We start from the raw sequence: 27,282 nt of genomic DNA on the forward strand, positions 1-27,282 counted from the left end.
GTAGGAAAAGGCAAGTGTATTTTTGCCGTGGGATTAATAAAAAAGATACTTAACCCAATTTTTTTTGAGAGTTTGTGTTCACAACACTGTCTGTGGAGCGTTGACCTCCTGTGTGTACATTTGTGAGGAAAAAAACATGTATATATATATATATACAAAACCTGGGTAAGATAAAGGTAGTCTATTTGTTTCAGTTTTGCTAACTAAAGATGACCAACACACCTGATGTAGGAGAAGAAACATTATGAGATGAAAAATGTACATTTTGTTTCATATCTAAGAAAAGTACTACCAATATAGAGTGAAAGTACAAGCAGCTATGAATAGGTTAATGAGTAAACCACAGTCAAACCTGGTGCAAGGAAAGTCATTCTAATTATACGAAAAGATGGTATCTAAATGGGATTACATTTATCAAATATCGCCTTTTTGTAATGAAGCAAATTTCTAATGATAAAAAACATACAAAAACCTGGAGAACATAAAGCAATTCTATTTGTTTAGGTTCTATCTCCTAACTCGGTAAAGATGACTAACACACCTGAAGTAGGATTCAGTGATGTACTAGGGGTCAAAGGAGAGGTCGAACCTGGTGAGAAGAGAACTCATATTACACAAGAAAGTCTTTCATTAAACAAAATGACCTACAAATCAGATGGACTTAAAGTACACAAATCTGGACTGAAATTACACTCAGCTATGAATAGATCTATTAGTAAACCGTTCAGAGCTTCAGTGAATTAATGTGAACAGAAAAATGTCAACTGTAAACTAAGTTACATTTAGTGGGCATATTTGTAGTTGGTCTCTGTAATGTATCGACGTGACTCAGACTCTTGAGGATCACTCACTTGTACTTTATTGCTGGTCCACCAAGCATAGCCTCCCTCCTTTTCTCACGTGACCCATAGTGCACCACTGGCATTGCACCACTAGGTGTCGCTAATACACAACATCCATCCTCTTCTCAGATGTTTGACTAACATTTATAATAACATTATGAAAAAAGTAAAACAAAACTGCCGATCTATGCATTATAACGTAACAAAACATTATCTAGTGCTCCAAATAAAGTATCTCTGGTACAAAGGTAGCTGACAACTTGTTTTGCTTTGGTTGCTGTAGCAGAAGCATGTCACCTTGTTGGATTGTGCTTTCAGTTGCTCTCCTAGATCTGTCTGCGTTCTGTCAGCCCGTCTCCTTCCTTTCAGCATCAGCAAGCCCAATGGTGTTCTCTTGTGGTGCAGCTCCTGGCTGCATGACGGCTGACAGCTCTGGCTGTTTGGTTCTAATTTGGCGGTTGAACAACAGTTCAGCTGGACTGCGGCCTGTGACTGAGTGTGGGGTACTCCTGTCGGCCATGGGAAACGTCTGTAGTTCTGTGCACCAATCCTTCCCTTCTGATTGAGTGGTGTGAATTGCTTTGGCAAGCGTCCTGTTCTGTCTTTCAACTTCGCCGTTGGCCTGAGGCCAGTATGGAAGGATGCGGAGGTGTCGGGTCCCATTTTCCAACACATACAGTATGCTCGGAAATCACTTGCAATGAGAGGAGCACCAATATCCGTCACAATAGACTCAGGATACCCATGGACTGCAAACGTCGCCCTTTTGATTATATTGGCGGTGGTGATGCAGTTTAGGATGCTCACATCAACCCACCTTGAGTAGTAGTCTGTTGTTACAAGGTGTTCTCATGTTGGAAACAGCCCACACATGTCAATGGCTAGGATATGCCATGGTTTAGCTGGTACTGTAGCTCTGTTCTGACTGTGTGGACCTGCTTTGGTGGTGTGTCATTGACTTGACATGCTGGACAGGACTTCACGAGCAGTTCAACCTCTTTACCAATGTTTGGCCACCACACTTTTGTGCGCAGTCTCTGTTTTGTTTTTACTATTCCTTGATGCCCTTCGTGGGCTAACATCAAAGTCCGATTCTGAGCTGCTCGTGGCATAATAATGTGGTTGCCTCGTTGAACTATCTGTCCAGCAATAGAGAGTTGTTCTTGAACACGTCGGTATGCAGTGCCGCACATACTCTAATCACCCTGTCTGATGCTTGTTGGTAGAGTAGCTAGTACGAAATCCTTTGCTGACATTTATTCCAGCTCTGGTGGGGTGAATGGGTACTGCGTGTTTGGCTACGTTGTAGAAGTGGTCGTCCCCATAGTGTAGAGATGCCGGAGGGTTCAGAGTCAACCGTGACAGTGAGTCGGCTGCATTCTGAGGCCCAGGCTTGTATACAACCTTGAATCTGTAAGGCTGCATTCTCAGTGCCCATTTCTTATTCCTCTCTGGTGGTTTGGATTTTGGAGAATACATTGTCTCTAAAAGCTTGGTTACCATTACAAAGTCTTTGCCATAGAAAAACACATCTCTGCATCTTGATTGAAGTAGGTCATGTCGTGTGAACTGGCCAGTACATTCTTCAGCGCGTTGAATGATTATTCTTGTTCATCTCTCCATGTCCATTTGCTTGACGCTTTTGATAGTCTTCTCAGCGGTACGGATGTGGTTGCCAGATTTGGTATAAATCTGCCGCAATAGTTTACAAGTCCAAAGAAACTCTTTACTTCAGCAGCATTTGTCAGTCTGCGTGTGTTCTGCACCACTTCCACCTTTGACTGTACTGCTCTGACACCATTCTTCGAGAGAACGTGGCCCATGAACTCCATCACCGCCAGTTGGAATTCACATGTGTCACTGTTGAGGGTGAGACCCCTCTCCTGCAGTCATCTCAGTACTTGGTGTAGTCGTTTGTTGTCTTCTTGTGTGTTCTTCCCAAATGACAACATCTGAGATGTTGTGGACCCCCTCAATGCCTTGTAGGACTTGACGGATGATGTGCTGTTATATCTCTGGAGCAGAGGAGAGACCGAACATTAGTCTCTTGTAGCACCACAAACCTGTGTGAGTCATAAATGTGGTCAAGGAACGAGACTCAGTTCGATCTGATGATATCCCCACTTTAGGTCTAGTTTTGAGAATACCATGACATGTCCTCCAGGATCTCTTCGGGGGTGGGGATGGGGTGTTGCTCCCGCACAACAGCTTCATTTGCTCTAATCATGTAAGTACAAACTCTGATGTCACCAGTTTTCTTGTGTACTTACAACTAATGGTGACACCCATGCTGTAGGTCCATTCACTTTCTCAATAAAATCCATGTCCTCTAGCTCGTTCGTCTTCTCTTCAACCAGCTTACTGACACTGAATGGTATTCTGCATACCGGCTGTGCAAAAGATGTGGCTGTCTCATCTACATGGAGTCTTCAGATTTCCAAGCCATGTGAAACAGTCGTTGTATTCCTCCTGAAGTGCAACTTTGAATGTCTGTGTGTCATCATCTCGGACTGAGTTTGTGTGCCTCTGGCCCTATTTGCAATATGCCAAGAGCAACTGAAGATTTCTTTCCCAGTGTCACGACTTCTACCGAAGGTAACTCCCCTCCCTGTTCGGGTGGCGCTCGGCGCTCGGCGTCGCCGGTCTACTCGTCGCTACCGATCCCTTTTTATTTTTCTGGTTGTTTTGTCTGTGTTCCTTTTCACACCTGGTTTTCAATTGCTTTGATTTCTGTGGGTATATAGGGCACCTGTTACCTGTCGTAATTCGTGCAGGATTAGACTTGTGTGTATTGCGCTCGATTGTATTTGATGTTTGTTGTTTTTTCGCTATTACGCACGTGTATGTAAAGTGTCGGAACTGTGTTTGTTCCTCCATGTGTTTGCACGAGTTTCTGATTATTCGAGAGCGTAATTTTGGGATTTTTGTCTGTGCCGTTTCGTATTGGTGGACTATATTATTAAACACGCTTCTCAGACATCCCTGCTCTCCTGCGCCTGACTCCTACACCTCTCACCAAGACGCATGTTATTACACCCAGTACAGATGTCTGTGCATCTTTCACGACTAAAATGTCTGCAGTACCGACTCAGAAATAACAACAGCTGTAATGTGGGCAGTGAACAGGCCCTCAACTGCTAATGGTTGTGTTCAACCATATAGGTAGTCTCTTGGATGTTAGTTTCAATTAAACTTGCATTCGGTCTGCAAATGACTGAATGTTGCTGTGCGCACAATATTACAACTTGCCCCAGAGAAAATTAACATGTTAACTGGCTGGCCATTGATTAATAACTGCATTTAAGCATAATCAGTACTGCCGGTAAGTGTGAACACATGTTCATCATTGTCATTGTCTGTTTTGTCATTTTGTGTAGTAGGTGTGTTTGTGACTTGATTTACATTCAGTTTTGACTTTGTCCTGCACGTTTTGGAGAAATGTCCGTCTTTGTTGCATCGTTTACCTTATTTGATGGAACATGATGGCCCTCCTGACCACACGTAAACAGCTTTGCCATCATTAGACGCCTTGCCTTTGTTGTATGAAGAAAATATTGCTTTACTTTTTTCAATTTTGTTCCATTCCCCTCCATCTGGGTTGTTCTTGTTCAATTTTCCCTGTTGAATTGTGGTTAGAGTGAGGTCCATCTGGCGCAGAAATCGTTAACGCAACACATTTCAGTGACACTTGTCAATCCCTTAAAAAATCATCCTTGAACTCTCCATAATCACATGTAGCAGCCAACTGTTTCAGTCTGCTCACAAACGTGTCCACTGATTACTAAACAAATGTCTCTCGTAGAGATTTTTTTTTTGTGTGGTGAAGCACTCATTTAGCTTTGTCAACGCAATCTCATAGTCCTTGTCTATCCCGGTGTCATCTAACGTGGTGAATATATCCTGTACATCCGAACCTCCCAAGTGCAATAAAAAAGATTTTTACTCCTGAAGCAGTGATGAACAGTTTGAAACTATATTAATACATTTCACCCATTACAAAACAACACTGGCTAAATAAAGAGAAAAATTATTGATTATTATTGTTATTTGTGCCCTGGTCCTATAAGAGCTGTTTGTGACTTCCACGAGCTGGTTTGTGACAACTGACACTCATTCTTATGTTTAATAATTGTATAGTGTAAAAAACAACATTTGAGAGTGAGCTGACGCTGGTGCTAGAGGGGGTATTCAGTTGGAGGTTGAATGTTTAAAGGGGTACGGGGCTATGAAAAGTTTGGGAACCACTGCCTTAGATGACCAATACACCTGTTGTAGGACTCTCTGCCATACTGAGGGGCAAAGTAGAACCAGGGCCTTTCTTACGAGCTCTGCTATAAAATAACAGTAGTTTGTGGGTCAGAATGAATATAATAATACTATGAATATGCTCAAATATAAGTGAGTCAGATCATGAAGACCTGCAGCCCTGATAGATTTATTTAGATAATGACTCACCTGGAAAAGTGTACCCATCACTGTGTGGAGAGAGAGTTTGGTTCTGAGCTCACTCCGTCAGTTTCTGAACTGTGAAGAAGAACACACATCTATACATATTATTCTGTATATTATATTGTATAAGTTCCAATTTCACAAAATCTACAATCTAGATGTTCATTCAAATTATGGATCTATAGTTTCTATAACAATTACAAGACGCAAAAGTGACACATTAAACTTGTTTCTCTAACTACAAGGCAACATAAAAATAACATGACAAATAAGATTCATTAATATTGTTGTGATGCTATTAATTACTAGATTGGCTGATTCTACTCATGTGGTATACAGCGAGGGGGAGCTGTTACACACTGGTCTGGACAGGAGTCTGTTGTTAGAGCAGAATTCGCACAGAAGTTGGCTTGAGCTTTGATTGATTATATCAAATCAAATCAAATCAAATCCAATTTTATTTGTCACATACACATATTTGTCACATACACATCCAGTTTCTGGAGACCTCTCCTTGTTTGGATTTGCAAATCCAACGGGGCAGTGCTCGGGTCTGTGTATGACTGTCCATGTGGGTGTTTGAGTGACAAAAACGCATCGTCCCGACAACATCAAAATAGCCTTTCACGAGTCTGAAGTCAGGACTTTGAATTAGGTGTCAGCCAGACAACCAACTCTTATTTACAATCACGGCTGGTGGTGATACAGCCTGGAATCGAACCACGGTCTGTAGGGACATGAGAGCAGGGAACACGGTGGGAAAGGGGCGTGTACAAATGGAACAATTGTGCATTTTTCACTGAAATATGGAGGTGGCTCTTAAAAGAGCCTTTGGGGGATTTTGGAGATCAGGTAATCGTTTATGCGCTCTCTCCGCGAATACGATGGGCCAGCTGGATGTCCTTGGGCATGATGGTCACCCTCTTGGCGTGGATGGCGCACAGGTTGGTGTCCTCGTACAGGCCGACCAGGTAAGCCTCGCTTGCCTCCTTGCAGGGCCATCACTGCAGAACTCTGGAAGCACAGGTCGGTCTTAAAGTCCTGGGCAATTTCTCGCACCAGGCGCTGGAAAGGCAGTTTGCGGATCAGCAGCTCAGTGGACTTCTGGTAACGACGGATCTCTCTAAGAGCCATGGTGCCGGGCCTGTAACGGTGAGGCTTCTTCACGCCACCGGTGGCTGGGGCGCTCTTGCGTGCAGCCTTGGTGGCGAGCTGCTTCCTGGTGCATTGCCACCGGTGGATTTGCGAGCGGTTTGCTTGGTTCTGGCCATGGCGCTAGCTAGCTTCCTTCTTCTACAGTATAGCCTATGTGAAGTTTATAAAGCTGGCAGCTGATTGGTCACCATCTCCGCACCGCCCTGATTGGCCCGTTGCGGAGACAGACAGACAGACAGTCAGCCCTAAGCCCGCCCCCACCCGACCGCAGGCATGCAGGCAGGCAGCAGAGTGACAAGGGCTAGGCTATCTGTTTCCCTCCGACTTTTGTTATTTTTTGCTCTTAAAAGAGCCTTTTGTGGTAACAACATGTGTCGAGTAGAAAGAACACTTTTTGTAATAGGTTTACTTCTTCTTGGGGGCTGCCTTCTTGGCCTTGGCTGCCTTGGGCTTTGCGGCTTTGGGCTTCGCTGCCTTGGTAGCCTTCTTGGGGTCTTGGCCGCTTTCTTGGCCGCTGCGGCGGGCTTCTTCACCTTCTTTGGGCTCTTGGCGGCCTTTTTGGGTGTAGCGGGCTTCTTGGCCTTCTTGGGGGACTTCTTTGCGGCCACGGCCTTCTTGGCTTCTTGGGCTTCTTGGCGGCGGCGGGCTTCTTGGCGGCCACCTTCTTAGCTTTTGGGGCTGCGGCTTTCTTTGGCGGGCTTCTTTGCCCCCGAAGGCCTTCTTGTTGAGCTTGAAGGAGCCGCAGGCACCGGTGCCCTTGGTCTGGACCAGGGTGCCCTTGGTGACGAGGCTCTTGACGGCGATCTTGACACGGGAGTTGTTCTTCTCCACGTCGTAGCCGCCTGCCACCAGAGACTTCTTGAGCGCGGCCAGGGACACGCCGCTCCTCTCCTTGGAGGCGGACACCGCCTTGACGATGAGCTCGCCTACGCTGGGTCCCGCTTTCTTGGGCTTGGCTGCTGCCTTCTTCTTGGGTGCCTTGGCCGGCGCGGCGGAGGCGGGTGCTGGTGCGACTTCTGCCATGTCTGTCGTTCGGTCCGGTAAACACACACACTTACAACACTACGGTAGTCTGTGAGGAGGAGTACTTTGCTGTAGACGCTGCTCTGAGCTAATGAAGCTCCACACGGTGCAGGGGGCTGGCCTTAAACGCGACATGAGAACCATGTAGACTCAAGCCACCCAGCTCGGCTTCTCCGGGCTGGCCAAATGCTCTTTCACGTGTGTTTTCTGGTCGCCAATATCGGGACAAAAGTCACCGACGGAGCCGTGTTTTTGGCCCAAAAGCGAACGGCCCAGCGAGCAGACTTGTGTCCGTTCAGAATAAAGTCATGTGGGCTGCAGAAGCCACGTGCATTTTGCTGCGACTCGCTCAAAACCTCACCGTTCGACTGTCGGGTGGAGCCGTGCACACTGCTTTTCCTGTGCTATTTGTCTCCTAAATGGCCTAAAAGTGCATCCGATTGCGAGCACCATTGATTGTGGAGTGAGCCGAGATGTCTGGCAAGGGAGTCAAATGGTTTGGCGTCCCCTGATGTGCTCCTTGGTGTTTTAAAGGAGAGCTCTCTTGGGGACCTTAAAACACATGCACTTGTGAGGCCTGGCTGAGACTAGTTTCACTTAGTATTCGTCATGCGTCCAGGAGGCACAGGAAATAATACATTGTCCAACGACATGCTTACTTGCACTGTGTGTGAGTGTGTGATGTTTTATTAGACCTTTAGTTGGATTTGGAGCCTGCTCTTTGTGCACAATGTGTGTTTTTTCTTCTGCTAGATAGTCTCTCTCTCTGTGCGTCTCTTTCAAAAGCGTGTCATCCAGGTGAGGTGAGGGCCAAAGTAGTTGAGCTCACCTTGTCTCTGAACAGGCAGAAATAGGCTTGTGCCCTTCTCGCAGTCCTTCCTCACTTGACTCCGCAGCGTGACTCGTGCCGGTCTTTGTGTCTGTGGGTCTTGGTGTCTGGCTGTGCGGCCGGCGCTATGGAGGCTGACGCCCCATGTGCTTGTTCGCCCTGATATAGGCCTAGAGAGAGCGATTTGGAGGCTCTTCTCCTCCTCCTCCTCCTCCTCCCTCTTGTACAGGTGGAACGGCTAGTTTCAATCGGTGACGTCACTTGCCCTTCACGACTTTGTACACGTAAATGGCGTAGCTCTCCTTCCTAGACTTTCGACGCTTCTTGCCGCCTTTCCCTGCGGTCTTGGTGACGGCCTACTTGGAGCCCTTCTTGGGCGCGGACTTTGCTGGCTCGGGCATGATGCTGATATCTCGTTGCTTCTCACAAACGAATGAGGGGGCGGAGAGCCCGTTCCCTTTTATGAAGACAAAGCTAAGCTAATTCTCCGGCCGTGGACACACCCCTGCTTTCTCATAGGCGCCCCTGCCATTTGCCCAGTGGAGCTGAGCGCGCATAAGAGCCTTCCACTCAGAGGCTTGCTTCCCTAACAAAGACCTGTCCCCCTTATTCCATAGCATATGCTCTGTCACTGCTGGGGAATGGTGTGTTTCAAAAAAAGATCCATGCAATGGCCAGACATAAAGCCCCCCTTTTTGGACTTGGTGGGGATATCCCAGCCGTGGTGCCTTTATTTCGGCTGTCTCGTAATACGACTGTACGCAAAACCTGCACTGAACATAGCCTCCTGTCATGAACACTTCTTCCCCGTCCACTCAGAGTGGCTCATGGTTTAATACGACTGTACGCAAAGCCTGCACTGAACATAGCCTCCTGTCATGAACAATCCCTCCCCATCCACTCAGAGTGGCTCATGGTTTCCTAAGACAATGGATTTGGCCCTTTTGAAGCGGATGTGGGTGGCTCTTAAAAGAGCCTTTGGGTTCAAGTCGGAATGTTGACGTTCCGAGAAGAGTGCGTTTAACCGCAGAAACCGTAGACCACGTCCATGGCCGTAACGGTCTTCCTCTTGGCGTGCTCGGTGTAGGTGACGGCGTCACGGATCACGTTCTCAAGGAACACCTTCAGGACACCGCGGGTCTCCTCGTGGATCAGCCCGGAGATACGCTTCACGCCGCCACGGCGAGCCAGATGGCGAATGGCGGGCTTGGTGATTCCCTGGATGTTATCGCGGAGAACCTTACGGTGACGCTTGGCGCCTCCTTTTCTGAGTCCCTTGCCGCCTTTACCTCTTCCAGACATCGTGTGTTTGCTAGCTGAGTTCAAGTGAATTAATGACGTCATTTTTTCAGCTTGGTGCTCTTATTATCTGCGTTTGGTGGACCTGATTGAAGCCAGTGGCACAGAAAGCGCACGCTTTTGCCTGGCCTCTGCTGCAAAGGGCCTAAGGGCGTTCGTTCTAGGGAACTATGGAGGAAGAAGAAATTAAAGCTACTTACATGCGCGGGAAACACACTCAAATACTGAGCTATGTTGAACACAAGGCCCAACTGTGACAACTGGGGGATCCACTACTAATCTGTGTCCCACTCTTCACATTGATTGGTGTTGTTCTTGTTGTTGTTGTTGTTGCACCTGATTCAACTCTTTCAATCAGCTGTGCCTCTCCAGGGCTACAACAAAAATGCCTACTCTACCACTGCCTGGAGTTGGGAAACACTGAACTCGTAGGATTAAACCCACTGCAGTTACCAGTCACACCTAATAGAGATAGGCGTAAAAAACTCAAATAGTGTCACAAGTACAAAGGAGAAACGAAGTGGAACATACGGGAAACAAATACACAAGGAATGCCACAAATCCTAAGGTGTCCGATATGTCAGCTCAGCAGTCATGTAGCTCTTGAAGGCCATGTAATAACATCATTCTTCGTTTTCTTCCCTAGACAGGATCCAGGTGGCCATGGGAAGGGTGGTGATACCTCTGCAAGCTGAAACGCTGTAAAACATTCCTCAGACACCCACCCAACACACACACAATAAAGGGATTGTTTTCCTATGCGTACAGAGGTGATAGGGATGTGCAAATATTGTATGGTACTTTTTTCAAAAACCAATAACATAGCCTTATATTATGGAAATAGTGGTATGAGGTGGATCCTTTATAGGCCAGATAGCCTCAGATGTTGCATCGAATGATCTCAACAGGTCACTTCAAAGGGGACAAATGAGGCCCAAGGGCACATACTGGCGATTGATCAATCGGTGCAGTTGATTCACATCTCAGATGTGACTAGGTTTCATCTTATAACTTATTTTTGCCATAATTGTCTCTTACCTGTACTTAGTGGCTGCCGGCCCTCGGTTTAGTACATCGAGCAACAGAGGTTGCCTTTTAGGAGAACGACTGACAAGCATTCAACTAGCTGGGATGCAGCTAGTGTCATCAAAGCACAAAGCATAGCAAGTTAGAAGAAATAGGTTAAGGTTACGAAAAGGCTTAGGCTTACCCCAAATGTCACATCCGTTCGTAGCTCTAACTCCGTGTAGGCACAACAAGTCATCACACAGAGAGCACACTTGAAACACAACTGCACTGCCTGGAAGGCCGCAACGGACTGAATTGGAATCCCTCAAACAGCACGCTAACTACATTCCGCTTTATGATGTCACAGTCAGCCCCTCGGAACACTGGTCCTCAACAATCTCAAACACCTTGGATACCCAAGCCAAACATTCTCTAACCAGTCACATTCACAAATCAACCAGGGAGAAGAAGGCTGCCAGGAATTGAATGCTGAAAAGCTAACCTCCTTCACAGAGCAACATCATAGGACTGGGAGTTTGTGTTCAACAGCAGGTTAGACTCTGTCACTTGTTCCCTTCAACTGCTTGCGTTCCTACTATCAGGAATTTGAATAGACACTGTTTCGATTTCTCACTTCCTGTTTGGATTTCTTCTCAGGTTTTTGTCTGCATATGAGTTATACTCACAGACATCATTCAAACAGTTTTAGAAACTTCAGAGTATTTTATATCCAAAACTAATAATAATATGCATATATTAGCATCTGGGACAGAGTAGGAGGCAGTTTACTCTAGGCACCTTTTTATCGAATTGGAAAATTAACTGGAGACTTATATCTCCCTCACTAACGTTAACTTCTTTGGTCCCAAAGAAGTTAACGTTAGTGAGGGAGATATAAGTCTCCAGTTAATTTTGCAATTCGTTCCAGTCATTGGCAGCAGAGAACTGGAAGGAAAGGCGGCCAAAGCAGGTGTTCGCTTTGGGAATGACTAGTGAATTATACCTGCTGGAGCGCATGCTACGGGTGGGTGTTGCTATGGTGACCAGTGAGCTGAGATAAGGTGGAGCTTTACCTAGCAAGGACTTATAGATTACCTGGAGCCAGTGGGTTTGGCGACGAATATGTAGTGAGGACCAGCCAAAAAGTCAAGCAACAATAAGGATTAGCCACAAAAGTGAACTTTGCGGTTAGCCTTCAAAATAAAAGGATGGCATAATTCTACTATTTGTATTCATTTGCATCACTGTCAATGACCTACTTTTATTTTGAAGGCAAATCCCACTATTTTGCCTATTCCTTATTGTTAACTGGTGCTCGACCGTCGGCGAAAGCCAACATCACCCTCGACAAAAAACAGTTGATTGTCAAGGGCAATGAATTCCATTATCTTCGCTTCAATGGATTTCGCCTTTGAGTTGTCTCGCTGAAATTGTTACTCTTTCAAATGACTGCTTGACTTGTTGACTACTCGATTCACACAGCAGACATTGTCGGCTAGTTTAAGAATTCTGTGTTGCACGTATAGCACTTTAGTGTTACATTTTACGTGGCGTCATTACATCATGTACCTACATTACAGTGCCTTGCGAAAGTATTCGGCCCCCTTGAACTTTGCGACCTTTTGCCACATTTCAGGCTTCAAACATAAAGATATAAAACTGTATTTTTTTGTGAAGAATCAACAACAAGTGGGACACAATCATGAAGTGGAACGACATTTATTGGATATTTCAAACTTTTTTAACAAATCAAAAACTGAAAAATTGGGCGTGCAAAATTATTTCAGTGCAGCAAACTCTCTCCACAAGTTCAGTGAGGATCTCTGAATGATCCAATGTTGACCTAAATGACTAATGATGATAAATACAATCCACCTGTGTGTAATCAAGTCTCCGTATAAATGCACCTGCACTGTGATAGTCTCAGAGGTCCATTAAAAGCGCAGAGAGCATCATGAAGAACAAGGAACACACCAGGCAGGGCCGAGATACTGTTGTGAAGAAGTTTAAAGCCGGATTTGGATACAAAAAGATTTCCCAAGCTTTAAACATCCCAAGGAGCACTGTGCAAGCGATAATATTGAAATGGAAGGAGTATCAGACCACTGCAAATCTACCAAGACCTGGCCGTCCCTCTAAACTTTCAGCTCATACAAGGAGAAGACTGATCAGAGATGCAGCCAAGACGCCCATGATCACTCTGGATGAACTGCAGAGATCTACAGCTGAGGTGGGAGACTCTGTCCATAGGACAACAATCAGTCGTATATTGCACAAATCTGGCCTTTATGGAAGAGTGGCAAGTAGAAAGCCACGGCCAAAATCCAGCTAGCTCCATCTTCTCTCACTGCCGGTCACTGGGCATATTTTATTTGGTCGTGAGAGAACGCTAACCGGATGCTTCATATTTATACATCCGGTAAAATCTCTGTCTCGTTGTTCTATTTGTGCTGCGCAAGAGGAGGGTTTTAATGCCGCGTTCACAACAACTGGGAACTCAGAACTCTGATCTAGGAAATATCCAACTCCCTATTCAGTGCGTTCACGACAACTCGGGGAAAAAACATATATCCTTGGAATTCCGAGTTGGGTGACCATTCAAAGTCGGAACCTCGGACATCTTTCCAGAGCTTCGACTTTCCGAATTGAAGATTTACCGAGGTAATGATATGGCCTCGTTTTCCGAGTTCCCAGTTGTCGTGAAAGCACCATAAAGAGTTTGCCAGGAGATTACGTCAGAAAAGCAATTCCATTAACTGACTTTCCATGAGTGGCGCACATACTACATACAGTATGTTATTTTTGTTTTATTTTTGTCATTATGGAGAAAATGCGTGAGGGGAAGACTGTAAACCATGCATTTCAATTCCACTTTTCAGACCTGAAACCGTTTTCAATTGAGTGTCGAATGAAATCGACTTCTCAAATTAATAATAATAATAATTTTATTCCCGCTAACTGCCTATTGTCAAACCAAATTAATCGGATTTTTAAAGTGTCCCCACTCAAGATGAATTATTGCAAGCACATTAATGATATCCTAGCTATATGATTCTAAATTTTAACCATTCAAGAATGTGTAAATCGAATAAGCAAAGATTTTCTAGTTAATAATATGTTGAGTCTTGGTGGAGGGGGGGGTCTGAACGAGTTTATAGTGAATTATGACGACGGGAGAGGACCTTGCGTAGGTTTTAGTGGTTGGTTACAGAGGGGGTGGAGTGTAACGTGCGATAAAGGTAGATTGATCGGACAAGTTGCTTGTATTTGGTCAGTGACTGGAGTGAAATAAGTAGCTAGCAATACAAGTTCAGCACTATCAAGGCGATACAGTTGGCAACGTGGACTTTGTGGAAATAGGACCTTCAAAAGAACTCACTACTGTATGCCAGTTAACAATACACTTTGTTGAAGAAACGGTCAATAGAAACATGCACAAAGTGTGCCTCGTTTTGTTTTTATTTGCTTCCGTCTACTCTGAGTCGGTAAGTAATATTCACTGGTTAATAATGTAACTTTTACCGTAGACTAACTGCTTGCGCAATACTCACTAACTGTGAGGGGGGGGGGCAGTTAGCGTTACTACTTATGTTGGTTTAAGCCAGGACGTTGCTGTGATTGCTAATCTGTTAACTAGCTAGCCTACTGTTAGCCACTGGAACATTTAGTTAGCTGGCAGCACTTCATCTTGGCCAGTGTTTAAGACATGGCTAATGTAATGGCTATTGCGGTACACATTTACTAAACCTGAATGTTTACAAAGTACTTTTTGTTTAACGTTAACAAACTACACATTTAGCAGTGTTTGTTTAGCTAGCCAGTTAGCTACCTATTGTATTTGTCAACACGACCTTAGCTTGGCCAGTGGAGTCACATTTTAAAAATGCAAAATACTTTTCTAAAATTAGCTTAGGCATACAGTTTGAGGCCCATGGCCTCCCATCCGATAAGAGAAAGCAATGGCGTTTTAATTGTGGTAACTAGCAATAACTTGTTCTAGCTAGATTCAATTGTTTGGGAGGTGGAGTGTTTTTCATGCAAGTAACTAATCAAGCACTTGGGGTTCAGAAGGCTAACTATGAAATTAGATTTTTGAAATAGTTAGCCTAAATACCAGTTAAAATATTCTATCTCGGGACACTGACATTTAACTGCTCTCGTTAAACATGGCACAACATTTTCTGTTTAGCCTAGTTCTCAATTCAGTGTGCCTAATGCAGTTTCGTGCAGTTGGTTTGGAAATGGATATAAATCAAACCTGCCCATGCCAGGATTTAGGTATACCTCAATGTGCTATTTTATGTAATCTGTTGACAAAACACCTGAATGGCATGACTGCATACTGTTATGCCATCTTATTTGGAAATAATTGCCATGTGCAGATGTCCATGCAGTGGGAAGTGGGCTAAAATGGAATGGTAATAGGCTATCTAAATGCCACCCAGAGAGAGACCCGCTTGGCAATGTGCTAATGTAGTGCTCTGCACCCTGAGGATAGGTGCTCATTGCAGATGGTCCCCAGATCCTTGTCTTCTGAATACAGAGATTGCTACTGACCTTGGTCTGGTATGACTTACTCTCCACCTCATTGTCCATACCTAACTACTGTTCAAAAGTTTGGCTTCAATTAGAAATTTCTTTGTTTGAAAGAACTTTTTTTTTTTTAGCTTTAAAATAACAAATTGATCAGGAAGTGTAGACATTTAATGTTGTAAATTACTATTGTACCTAGAAACAGCTTTTTTTGTATAGATATTTTTTAAATGGAATATCTACATAAGCGTACAAGCCCATTATCAGCAACCATCACTCCTGTGTAGGGTTGCACATTTTGGGGAATATTCAGAAGTGGGAATTAATGGGAATATATGCAAATTAATACTTTATATGTAGATGTTTTTTGCATTTATATTTATCATAGGTGGGACAAACATACATTTTACTTTATCAAAAGTAGACATAATTGCAAATTATGAAATCCTTCCAATAGAAATAAAAACATTTAGTTATGATTTGAACTTTGAGTTGACTCTTCACATGGGATGATTTCACTGAACAAAAGGGAATATTCAATGATCCATCGCATCTCCCAAAAAACGTTTTCAACATACATCTGTAAAATGATAGAGGAAGACAACCAAAACTTTAACTTTCTAGACCCGGGCTTCCATGTCTTCTCCCTGGAGCTCCTCAATGTCCACCTCTTGAACATCAGACTGAAGCCTCATCTTCACTGTCACTTTCCAACTTTGTTGAGGATGGCTCGCTGTCAGTGTAATGGATGTGAAACGGCTAGCTTAGTTAGCGGTGCGCGCTAAATAGCATTTCAATCGGTGACGTCACTTGCTCTGAGACCTTGAAGTAGTAGTTCCCCTTGCTCTGCAAGGGCCGTGGCTTTTGTGGAGCGATGGGTAACGATGCTTCATGCGTGTCAGTTGTTGATGTGTGCAGAGGGTCCCTGGTAAGCACCCGGGGACGGTCTAAAGTTCTGTTACATCAGGCTCAAAAAGCTTCATATTTGCCCAGGTGGCAACCAATTTTTCAACCCTTGTATTGGTCAGCCTGTTGTGTTCTTTGGTTTGTGTTCCCAAACAAGGACCAGTTGAGACTGCTGATGTTGGTGGGATTTGGAGGATGATGGAGGCAACCGGGGGAAAGAGCCTCCGATTCAAAGTCCCTTCCACCAGGTGGCTGATGAGATGTTGGCACAACTGCCATGCTCTTGTCATGTCCAGCCCACACATTATCTCAGCCAATTGTGGGAAGGTTGCCGTCTTCTGTGGCTTAACCAACAAGGCTCGTAATTGAACAATTTGTTATATTAACAGATGGCATACAAGTTGAGGCACATGAAGCGCAGATGTTCCCCAAGTCATTTCTGCCCAAAAAAAACAGTTGAAATGGCTTTCCTGTGAAGTCGTGACTTGTGACATATGCGTAGTTTCCTGAAATGTGTCACACATGCAGATTTCTCAATTTTGTTCACATTGCTTCCATCCCTGATGGAGTCAACAGAAGTCATAAATAACATTATGAATCTTCACTTTACTTTGCTGTTCTTCGTCGGAATGCACTCCCAGGACTCCTACTTCCACAAGAAATGTTCATTTTGTTCGATTACGTCAATATTTATGTCCAAATACCTTTTTTGTTTGCGTGTTCAGTTCACTATTCCAAAGGCACAATGCGCAAGCGCAAAATCCAGATTAAAGTCAAGAGTTCCATTACAGTTTGTAGAAACATGTCAAACAATGATTATAAAAAGACCCTAAGGATTGTAAACAATGATTATAGAAAGACCCTAAGGATTGTAAACAATGATTATAGAAAGACCCTAAGGATTGTAAACAATCTTCAATAATATTTAAACCGGACTATAGCGTATTCATTAGAGGAAAAATAAGGAATGGCGCGCCCGCGTGACCGCACAGTAAACAACTGATTGGCCTCCGCCTAGTCCACTTGTTGAAACAGCTCTTATTCGACACCCTTCCACAATAGATGCCTCAAACAACTTTCTAAGGACCATTGACATCTGCTGGAAGCCTTGAAGTGCAATCTGGCCCCATAGACACAGCATATTGGATAGCCAATCACTTAAATTAAACTATAAACCTCAGATTTCCCACTTCCTGGTTGGATTTGTCTCAGGTTTTGTCTGCCATATCAGTTCTGTTATACACTGACATTATTTGAACAGTTTTAGAAACTTTTGTGTTTTCTATACAATACTACCAATTATATGCATATCCTAGCTTCTGGGCCTGAGTAACAGGCAGTTTACTTTGGGTACCTCATTCATCCAAACTTCTGAATACTGCCCCCTAGCCCGACGGAGTTAACTCTACCTACATGTACCTTAACTAACCGGTGCCCCGGCACATTGACTCTGTATCTGTACCGCCTGTATATAGCCTCACTATTGTTATTTTACTGCTTCTCATTAATTAACTATTTTTCGTAACTGCATTGTTGGTTAAGGGCTCCTAAGTAAGTGTTTCACTAAGGCCTGTATTTGGTGTTCATTTCATACAATTTGTTTTGGGTACAGGTGGAGCCATGAAGATCTCTACATGAGTCTCATGCTAGGGTGGGGTATACAAAATCTGAACTTTGATCTCCTTTTCAATGTTTTGTCATTCAGGTCCCTAAATCACTTTCTCACCAGTTCCACCATGGGCAAACATATGTATGAATGGTTTAGTTCAAATCATCGGGTGCAGCCAAAGTGATTGAAATCAAACTGAATGACCCTATGCTGGTCTATGGTACCTAGATTAAGTCAATACTAGATTCAGGGATTGTTTTAAATTGAATGGATTAACCTCAGTAAGTGTGGTCAATATTTAACTTCTTGGTGACGAGCGCAGTATTTTCACGTCCGGATGTAATGCATGCCCAAATTCAACTGCCTGCTACTCATCCCCAGAGATAAGATATGCCTATTATTAGTAGATTTTGATAGAAAACACTGAAGTTTCAAACTGTTTGAGTATAACAGAACTTATTTAGCAGGCGAAACCCTGAGGACAATCCATTAAGATTTTTGTTTTGGGGTCACTCTCTTTTCAATGGGATTTCATTGGGAATCCAGATTTCTAAGGGACCTTCTTGCAGTTCCTACCGCTTCCACTGGATGTCAACAGTCTTTAGAAATTGGTCGAAGTTTTTCATTTTTTGTAATGAAGTATCCCTGTTCAGAACGAGTCACTTGTATTGAACACAGATCATCCCTCTCCAATTGTATTGATTATTTACGTTAAATACCTAAAGTTGTATTACCAAAGTAGTTTGAAATGTTTTTGCAAAGTTTTACAGGTAACGTTTGAGATTTTGTAGTCACAAGTTGGAACCGGTGTTTTTCTGGATCAAACGCGCCAAATAAATGGAAATTTTGGGATATATATCAACGGAGCTAATCGAACAAAAGGACCATTTGTGATGTTCATGGGACATATTGGAGTGCCAACAAAAGAAGCTCGTCAAAGGTAAGGCATTGATTATATTTTTATTTCTGCATTTTGTGTCGCGCCTGCAGGGTTGAAATATGCTACTCTCTCTTATGTTGTGCAATCATCAGATAATGGCATCTTTTGCTTTTGCCGAAAAGCCTTTTTGAAATCTGACCTGTTGGCTGGATTCACAAGTGTAGCTTTAATTTGCTATCTTGCATGTGATTTAATGAAAGTTAGATTTTTATAGTAATTTATTTGAATTTGGAGCTCTGCATTTTCCCTGGCTATTGGCCAGGTGGGACGCTAGCGTATCCCAGAGAGGTTAAGCCTTAACCCCACAATGTAAGATAAATATTGTACCATGCAACAGTGGTTCAGTAGCCATTACATTAGAAGGGATATCTCACGTTGGGTTGTAAAATTACTTATCTTTAGACTGGAGATTAATAGGTTACTTCCTTTTGGCCTAATCAATGTCTCTGGAGAAGTGCGCTCAGAACAGACATAACATGCTCCATAGGAGGGTCTTGCGCACAATCTGTCAAGGAATTGTAATGCCTTGAATCATCCATTCATTCCATCAACATTGGTCACTTCCCCCAAATGTGACCATTCAGCCCCTTACGATACACTGCATTTACCAAGGAAGTGAGCTAAATCTTCAGCAATGCTAAGAGCAGCACACTATTTATATTAGTTTTAAGCCTGGCTTTCACTGCACTGACACTACTCCCATTTTTTTATGCTTGTTTCAGCCCCCCACACACACACACACATATAGATGTGTTGTTTCTGTCTGGATCTATAACCGTTGTAGAGTACGGTTCACACAGTTGGTTTGGAAAAGGTGCATGTGACAGAGCACAAGGTGTGTGTGTATAATGAAAGGCAGGGGTCCCTCGGCAGAGATTCTCGTGAGGTCAGCCAGCCGCAATACGCATCTGAAATCAGTTTTGGTTCAAGTGGCAGCAGCAGGGGGACAAGGGAGGTTAAGATGTAATTTGTGGTGACCCAAAAGGACACCACATTGTTTTTTTTCCTCCCCTCTTTGAGGACATCAGAATTGTAAGGGTCCCTGAATATGGCATTGTCTTCTTGATGAGGACAGTGAAATTGCTGGACACATGCCGCAATCTAGGTTAATATGCTGCTTGGTTAAGGATTAGGCTACTGCATTGAACACTGTGCAGCTAACATTCCTAATATGCCCTTCTGAGTAATTGGCTTATGATTTTAAATGAGTCCATCAAATGGCTGAGAAGATGGGAGATTCAAATACTTCCCAATTTGTAAAATGTTCTAGAAAAGTAGCCCCACACACACATTATAGACTTGTTTCAATGGAACAGATGCTCTGCATTTTGTTAGCAGATGGAGGGATTTTGTTCCCCTGGCCAGTCAGACCTTGGTAAAGCCATGCTTAGCGGCCATGTTAATGTATATGCTCTTCAGGCACCCAGCAGCATTGTTGGGTTCGAAAGACTGAGTACTGCCTTTGGTCTAGTGAAGAGGGGGAGGCATGTTGGGGCTTCAGTAACTCTTTGCTAGTAGGAAATATAAAATGGAGGCAGTTTACTTCAGATGAGAGTAGGGTTGCACATTTTGGGGAATATTGAGGTGGAAAATTTCAGTGGGAATTAATATTAATACCATTTTAAATGTAGATATTTTTTGCATTGATATATCCCACAACCACATCATATAGGACAAACAACGTTTTACTTTATCATAAGTAGACATAATTGCAAATGATTCAATCCTTCCAACCTTGTTGAGGATGGCTCATTGTCAGGCTCAAAAAGTTTGGAGGATGATGGATGCAATTGGGGGAAAGAGCCTCAGATTCAAAGTCCCTTCCACCAGGTGGCTGATGAGATGTTGGCACAACTGCCATATTGCATCTCCATCCCAAAGCCCTTGCTTGGAAGTGTATTTCGCCAGACTGCCAAGAACCTTGCCCTCATCCAGGCCAAGGTGGCGAGACACGGGAGTGATGACACCATAGGCTTTGTTGATCTCTGCACCAGACAGAATGCTCTTGCCAGCATACTTGGGTTCCAACATGTATGCTGTGGCGTGTATGGCCTTCAAGCATACGCTGCAAGTTTAAGCTTAAGATTAAGCAACTCCTTTTGTAAGATATAAATGTTTTTTTTAATTAAATGTATGGAAACAGGTGAAGTAATGACATTTGCCTTGTCACCCAAAACCCTGACAAACTTTTACAGATGCACTATCGATAGCATCCTGGCTCACAGCCTGGTATGGCAACTGCACCATCCACAACCGCAGGGCTCTCCTGAGGGTGGCACTAACTAGTGAAGAATATGAACAAATGTGCACACGTGGCTACATGCTGTAAACACAGTCCAGTTCAAAGTGAATGGCACAGATTTGCATATAGGTCTAGTGAGTCTTTGCTTGGTTATGGCGCACCGGTTTGTCTAGAGTACGTGCCTGTCAATGCAGTAGAATCCTACTCCAACGCGCTCTGGCTACAATAAAGTCTATAGTTCTGCTTACTAAAAAGTCTTGCATAGTTTTTGTTTCAGGATGTTGTATTGAAAGTGGCTAATTGTGTTGCTTCGATCACAATTCCAACAGTAAAATTAAAGTTTATAGTTTTAACTAATGGGTAAATCTCTAGAAAGTTGACGTTCAATCTCGTGCTTCTCTGTGCGTGCTAATAATTATTTTGCACGGTAGTCCTGGGGGGAGGTGTGTGCCCATGTGCAGCTTGGAGGCAACGTTGGATGTGGTATTTTTTTAGAGCCAAGCTAAAATATGCAGTTGTCACAACACATTGCCACAGATGTCCCACATTTTAAGGGAGTTAGCAATTGGCATGCTGACTGCAGGAATGTCCACAAGGTTGCTAGAGAACTGAATGTTAATTTCTTTAACAGAAGTTACCTCCCAATGTCGTTTTAGAGTATTTGGCAGTGTGTCCAACTGGCCTCAACTGCAGACTGTGTAACCACTCCACCACAGGACCGCCACACCCAGCTTCTTTAACTGTGGGTTTATCAGAGATCAGTCACCCAGACAATTTCTGCAAATTGTTCTTCAACTGTACTGGGCAGATGGCAAACCACATGGCGTCATGTGGGCGACTGGTTTGCTGATGTCAATGTTGTGAACAGAGTTCCCATGGTGGGGTTCTGGAATGGACGGGCATACGCTACAGACAATGAACACAATTGTTTTTTTTATCGATGGCAATTTTAATGCACAAAGATTACCGTGACAAGATCCTGAGACCCATGTTTCAGCATAACAATGTCGCAAGGAAGCTGACAATGTCCCAGTTCTTCCATGGCCTGCATACTCGGACCTGTCACCCATTGAGCATTTTCGGGTTGCTCTAGATCGACATGTATAAGTGTTCCAGTTCCCGCCAATATCTTGCAACGTCCCACTTCCATTTTGAAGAAGTGGGGCAACATTTCACAGGCTACTAGATGTAGGCTTAGACTTTATGTAGTTCTCCACTGTTGAAAAGTGGTTTTGGGGGGAGAGCCATATGCCAGCTAGGATTTGTTTCTACTTGCTGATCTTGGATTAACATCCTGCCTCTTAAGTGCTGTGTTTGTGCCAGCAGGTATGGGAGACTGAGACATGGATGCCCATGAAGACGACCCAAGCTATTTCTCATGACGAGCTCATCTCGTCTGGAGACTCTGCCAACGGCTCAGACTTTGGCTTCCCCGATGAGGAGCACGACACAATTGACAACGACAAGACTGACGACAATGAGGATTATGACGACTTCTCTGGCTCTGGCGACGGAGGTTGGATTTAGCAAAAAATGACTTTGCTTTTGCTAGCTGATAGAATATAATTGTGTGTTCTTTTCTCTACAGTACCAACTATTACAATCAAAAATGACAATACCATGAAATCAAAGGTACAGTTTCTCATAATTGACTATCATGTTCCAAATGGGAGCCCACAAATTGCTAATGTTTTCTTTCCTCTTTTTAGGTTATTGACTTATAGTCCTAATTCTCACTGCTTTTTGTCCATAGCCTTCTATGAACAACAAGATTCCAGACCTGAGCCTCAAACCTACAGTGAACGAGATTCAATTGGTCCAGAAGAACAATGAAGTGTCAGTATGGGTTTCCCCCAAGCCTGAGGAGCACCCATCGAACGTACTGATGGCCCAGGCAGGGGAGGAGAGCATCTTCAACAAGACTGAGGTCCTAGCAGGTGAGGCAATGGCACTTTTTATTTTATTTGTGCTAGTTCATTTGTTGAATCTGAGTTTATTTAACTTTTAAAAAAGGTATGGAAGTTAAATTTCGCTTCCTCAGAAATGTGGCTTGATTTGCAGCTTGTCAAATTAAAGTAATGCAAGAACGTTAATTGTAATTCCACTGCGTTTTGTTTCAGCTCTTATTGCTGGTGGCGCAGTGGGGCTGTTCTTTGCTGTCCTCCTTATCCTCCTGCTTGTCTACCACATGAAGAAGAAGGATGAAGGCAGCTACGACCTGGGAAAGAAGCCCATCTACAAGAAGGCTCCCACCACAGAGGTCTACGCATAAAGCCCACCTTCGCCAGGGCTGCTTGCCTCTTGAAAGCAAACCTCTTGTCTGTACAGCCGGGAAGTCCCAGAGGGAGAAACCATCACAAGCTAAAAACTGCTTCTCTTCTACCATGAGTTCTACAATGGTTCATTTAAATAAATACAAAATCGGAAAGAACATTTTATTAACTGTCCGTTAATAGGAAGAGGACCATTTCAGCTGCCAAACAATGCAGTGCAAGATATTTTGATGATTTTTCTTGCCCATGTAAAAACGAAAGTGTACATTCTGCAGTGACACTGCAGCAAAATCTTGACATTTCCCTCCCACCTTCTCTTTAATGACACTAAACAAGGTGAATGAGAACTTCACACTCAGTGAGGTGACATGGTACAAATATTGGTACAGCTATTTATTTTCCTCCCTCTCTAACCTTGGTACCCATTCCTGTGTTAATACTGCTATTACAGAAGTCTGTCACTATTGCATTTTATATTTGCAGTGCATTTGTAAAGTATTCATACTGCATTTTCCACATTTTGTTATACCGCCTTATTCTAAAATGTATTGAATTGGGGGGGGTTGTTTCTCCTCAATCTACTACACCTAATACCCACCCCATAATGACAAACCAAAAATAATACTGAAATATCACATTTGTATAAGTAATCAGCACCTTTACTCAGTACTTTGTTAAAGTACCTTTTGGCCGCGACTACAGCCTTGAATCTTCTTGGGTATGACGCTGCAAGCTTGGTGAACTTGTATTTGGAGTTTCTCACATTCTTCTCTGCAGATCCTCTCGAGCTCTCAGATTGGCTGCACAGCTATTTTCAGGTCTCCAGAGATGTTCGATTGGGTTCAAGTCCGGGCTCTGGCTAGGCCAGTCAAGGACATTCAGAGGTCCCGAAGCCACTCCTACGTTACCTTGGTGAACCTCCCAGTCTGAGAACCTGTTCCAGAGCGCTCAGGACTTCAAGGATCTTTCCCTTGATCCTGACTTGTCTCCCAGTCCCTTCAGCTGAACATCCCCACAGCATGATCAAATCAAAGTTTATTTGTCACGTGCGCTGAATACAACAGGTGTAGTAGACCTTAGAGTGAAATGCTTACTTACAGGCCAACAGTGCAAAAAAAGGTATTAGGGTGAACAATAGGTATGTAAAGAAATAAAAACAACAGGAAAAATAACCGTAGCTAAGTTGGGCTGATTGAGGTAGTATGTAGATATGGTTAAAGTGACTATGCATATGATGAACAGAGTAGCAGTAACGTAAAACAGTGGCTGGTGGGTGGCGGGACACACCGCCGATAGCCCGGTTAGCCAGTGTGGGGACACTGGTTGGTCGGGCCAATTGAGGTAGTATGTACATGAATGTATAGTTAAAGTGACTATGCATATATGATAAACAGAGTAGCAGCAGCGTAGAAGGGACACGCACACACATGATGTAAATAGTCCGGGTAGCCATTTGGTTACCTGTTCAGGAGTCTTATGGCTTGGGGGTAAAAACTGTTCAAGCCTTTTTCTCCTAGACTTGGCACTCTGGTATCACTTGCCATGCGGTAGTAGAGAGAACAGTCTGACTGAGGACCCATGCCAAATCTTTTTAGTTTCCTGAGGTGAAATGGGCTTTGTCTTGCCCTCTTCAGGACCGTCTTGGTGTGTTTGGACCATTCTAGTTTGTTGTTGATGTGGACACCAAGGAACTTGAAGCTCTCAACCTGCTCCACTATAGCCTCATCGATGATGCTGCCACCACCATGCTTGTCCTTCTGGAAGATTCTCCTATCTCCACAGAGGAGCTCTGTCAGTGACCATCAGGTTCTTGGTCACCACCCTGACCAAGGCCCTTCTCCCCCGATTGTTCAGTTTGGCCGGGCCGGCAGTTATAGGAAGAGTCTTGATGGTTCCAAACTTCTTCCATTTAAAAATGGTGTTCTTGGGGACCTTCAATGCTGCAGATTTTTTTTTTTGGTACCGTTCCCCAGTTCTGTGTAAACACAATCCTATCTCGGAGCTCTGCGGACAATTCCTTCAACCTCATTGCTTGGTTTTTGCTCTGATGTGCACTGTGTGGGGTGTGTTTTCAAATCCTGTCCAGGCAATTGAATTTACCACAAGTGGACTCTAATCAAGTTGTAGGAACATTTTAAGGAGGATCAATGGAAACAGGATGCACCTGAGCTCAATTTTGAGTCTCCTAGCAAAGAATCTGAATAATCAAGGTTTTTATATTTTTAGATGGGGGGTATTTTACCCAATTGAGAATAGCCTGTAGAGGGAAAGGCGTCTGAATACTTTTCGTGTTTGTGTGGTATCATGATTGGTTATGTTTTGATTCAAATGTATTTTGTCAAGAACAGATTGTCTGAAGTGAATCCCACATTGATGAAAATAACTTGGTACCTGCTACCATGTCACAAGCAGTGGCCAAACTTGATCCTCCAAGGTGTTTTATGATTTAATTTGGACGGTGCACAAATCGGCATGATGTTATTCCTCTAGGACAACTCGCTGTGTGAATACACCCGCATTCCACCCACTCAATTATATCATACATGCATGACTGGTGATCTCATTTTTTTATGTCAGTCCTTATCTCAGTGATGACCATGCTTGTAAACTAAGCTATTTGAACAGGTTATGGTTTATCGCCGTTGACAGAAAACAACAAGACTCGTCACTGCACATGGACGCTTCCAGGGATCTGTAATATAGCCATTTGAATAAATGTTAAACTTGGTACTTAGCCATTTCTTGTCAAATGTTTATTTACCAAATATTTTAAAATGCCAAATAAAAAAATAATCTTCCCAATACTTTCAGGTTAACATTACTGTAAATGTTTGGAATAATTGGTTTCTTCATGCCTAAGAAGCCTATAGTGGGAAAGATGTTTTTTTTTAATTACCAATGCTAGTACTAACTATGTTTTTTTGTAGATTACTTGTTTTAAAAAATGTTAATGTCAAATATTTTGTCTTTCAGGTTGGCATTTCCCCTTTCTAAGTTGTTGTATGTGTTAACATTTTTATGTTCACTTGAAGCAGGTTTTTTTATTTTGTAAGGGTTTGATTTCTTGTAAACAATTTTAAGCCGTTTATGTTTTGTAGAAGGATTGCTATGTAATTGTTCAGGGGAACTGACATTGAGCCATGTCATTTGCATGGGGGAAGAAATATGCTGCTTTGTCACAATGAGATGTGATGCTCAATTGAGTGTAGAAGTCAATAAATCATTGATTTCTGCACGCAAGTTCTGATTATATTTGGAAATAAAGCTATTTTTATGCACATGAATGGTTGGCTCAGTCTCTGTATTCAAGAGGTTTTCAATTCTCGATGCTGCACAAAGATTTGAGTTTTCCTGTATACATTACTCTTGTTGTTGCTAGGGCAGTTCACCTGTTTCATTAACCCAACAATTTAATATGAGCTATAACACCAGAGCTTATGGTGTACACAAGGTGTATGTACGTCATTTAGCAGATTCTCTTATCCAGAGCGACATACCCACAACACCGGTGTTGCAAGCACCCTATTGGAACGACTGAGCACCCTGGGATGGCCTGTACCCTGACATAAGACATCCCCAACATGATTATTCCCTGTACTTGTCCTAATGTTTGAGTACAGGACTGGTGTACTGTAGAACACGAGCTGTTTTGAGTCCACTCTTGATGAGATCAGTCTCGCCCCCAAATTGGCACATGCTCTTTCCATCAGCATAGTCTGTAAAGAGACCTCACCATCCTGATACATCAGGGATGGGCAACTGTGAAGGTGGGGAGGGGCTGCAGTTGCTCACGGGTCTCCGGGTAGTGAGGTCTCTTTACAGACTATGCTGCTCGAAAGAGCATGTGCCAATTTGGGTGCGAGACTGATCTCATCAAGAGTGGACTCAATGCATAGTACATAGTGAACCATTTCAATAACCAAAAACACTATGTCCTCTTGACTCGCCTCTTGACAGCAGAAAATTATTTTGTTTATGTAATTCTACACATTTTGCAATACGATGGAGAGAAATGTTTGTAGTGTTTGATATCGGAGTGAGACTGATTAACAAGATCAATGGGGAGGAGGCCTCACAGATAATATTTCGACCATGATTACTACGTTTAGATGGCTGGCCGCTAGACTCATTTGCAATCTACGAACATGTAACTGACATAAGAGAAACTGCTGAT

General features: G+C 43.4%; 1 protein-coding gene and 3 pseudogenes across 2 annotated transcripts; 1 reads left to right on the forward strand and 3 right to left on the reverse strand.

Annotated features, from left to right (window-relative positions):
- Window positions 1–6,151: 6,151 nt before the first annotated feature.
- LOC118362211 (histone H3-like) lies at window positions 6,152–6,568 on the reverse strand (annotated as a pseudogene).
- Window positions 6,569–6,851: 283 nt separating this feature from the next.
- On the reverse strand, window positions 6,852–7,543 carry LOC127906088 (histone H1-like; annotated as a pseudogene).
- A 1,570-nt stretch (window positions 7,544–9,113) lies between these two features.
- Window positions 9,114–9,600, reverse strand: LOC127931914 (histone H4-like; annotated as a pseudogene).
- Window positions 9,601–13,794: 4,194 nt separating this feature from the next.
- LOC118362789 (syndecan-4-like) lies at window positions 13,795–26,392 on the forward strand. Of its 2 annotated transcripts, none has more exons than XM_035743404.2 (5): window positions 13,795–14,090; window positions 22,162–22,351; window positions 22,424–22,467; window positions 22,589–22,772; window positions 22,956–26,392. In XM_035743404.2, exons 1-5 carry the CDS (start codon window positions 14,037–14,039, stop codon window positions 23,105–23,107), a joined length of 624 nt encoding a protein of 207 aa, XP_035599297.1. In that variant the 5' UTR covers window positions 13,795–14,036; the 3' UTR covers window positions 23,108–26,392. The 2 variants fall into 2 exon arrangements, with proteins under 2 accessions (XP_035599297.1, XP_035599298.1); XM_035743405.2 differs by lacking the exon at window positions 13,795–14,090 and adding an exon at window positions 15,357–18,593.
- Window positions 26,393–27,282: the final 890 nt, after the last annotated feature.

Source organism: Oncorhynchus keta, chromosome 10 (genome assembly GCF_023373465.1).
Source record: "Oncorhynchus keta strain PuntledgeMale-10-30-2019 chromosome 10, Oket_V2, whole genome shotgun sequence".
Taxonomy (NCBI): domain Eukaryota; kingdom Metazoa; phylum Chordata; class Actinopteri; order Salmoniformes; family Salmonidae; genus Oncorhynchus; species Oncorhynchus keta.

Coding starts and splice junctions, on each gene's coding strand:
- LOC118362789 (XM_035743404.2), top strand. CDS start 14,037: ATGCACAAAGTGTGCCTCGTTTTGTTTTTATTTGCTTCCGTCTACTCT. Junction 22,468..22,588: donor ACAATACCATGAAATCAAAG/GTACAGTTTCTC, acceptor TTTTGTCCATAG/CCTTCTATGAACAACAAGAT. Junction 22,773..22,955: donor CAAGACTGAGGTCCTAGCAG/GTGAGGCAATGG, acceptor GTTTTGTTTCAG/CTCTTATTGCTGGTGGCGCA.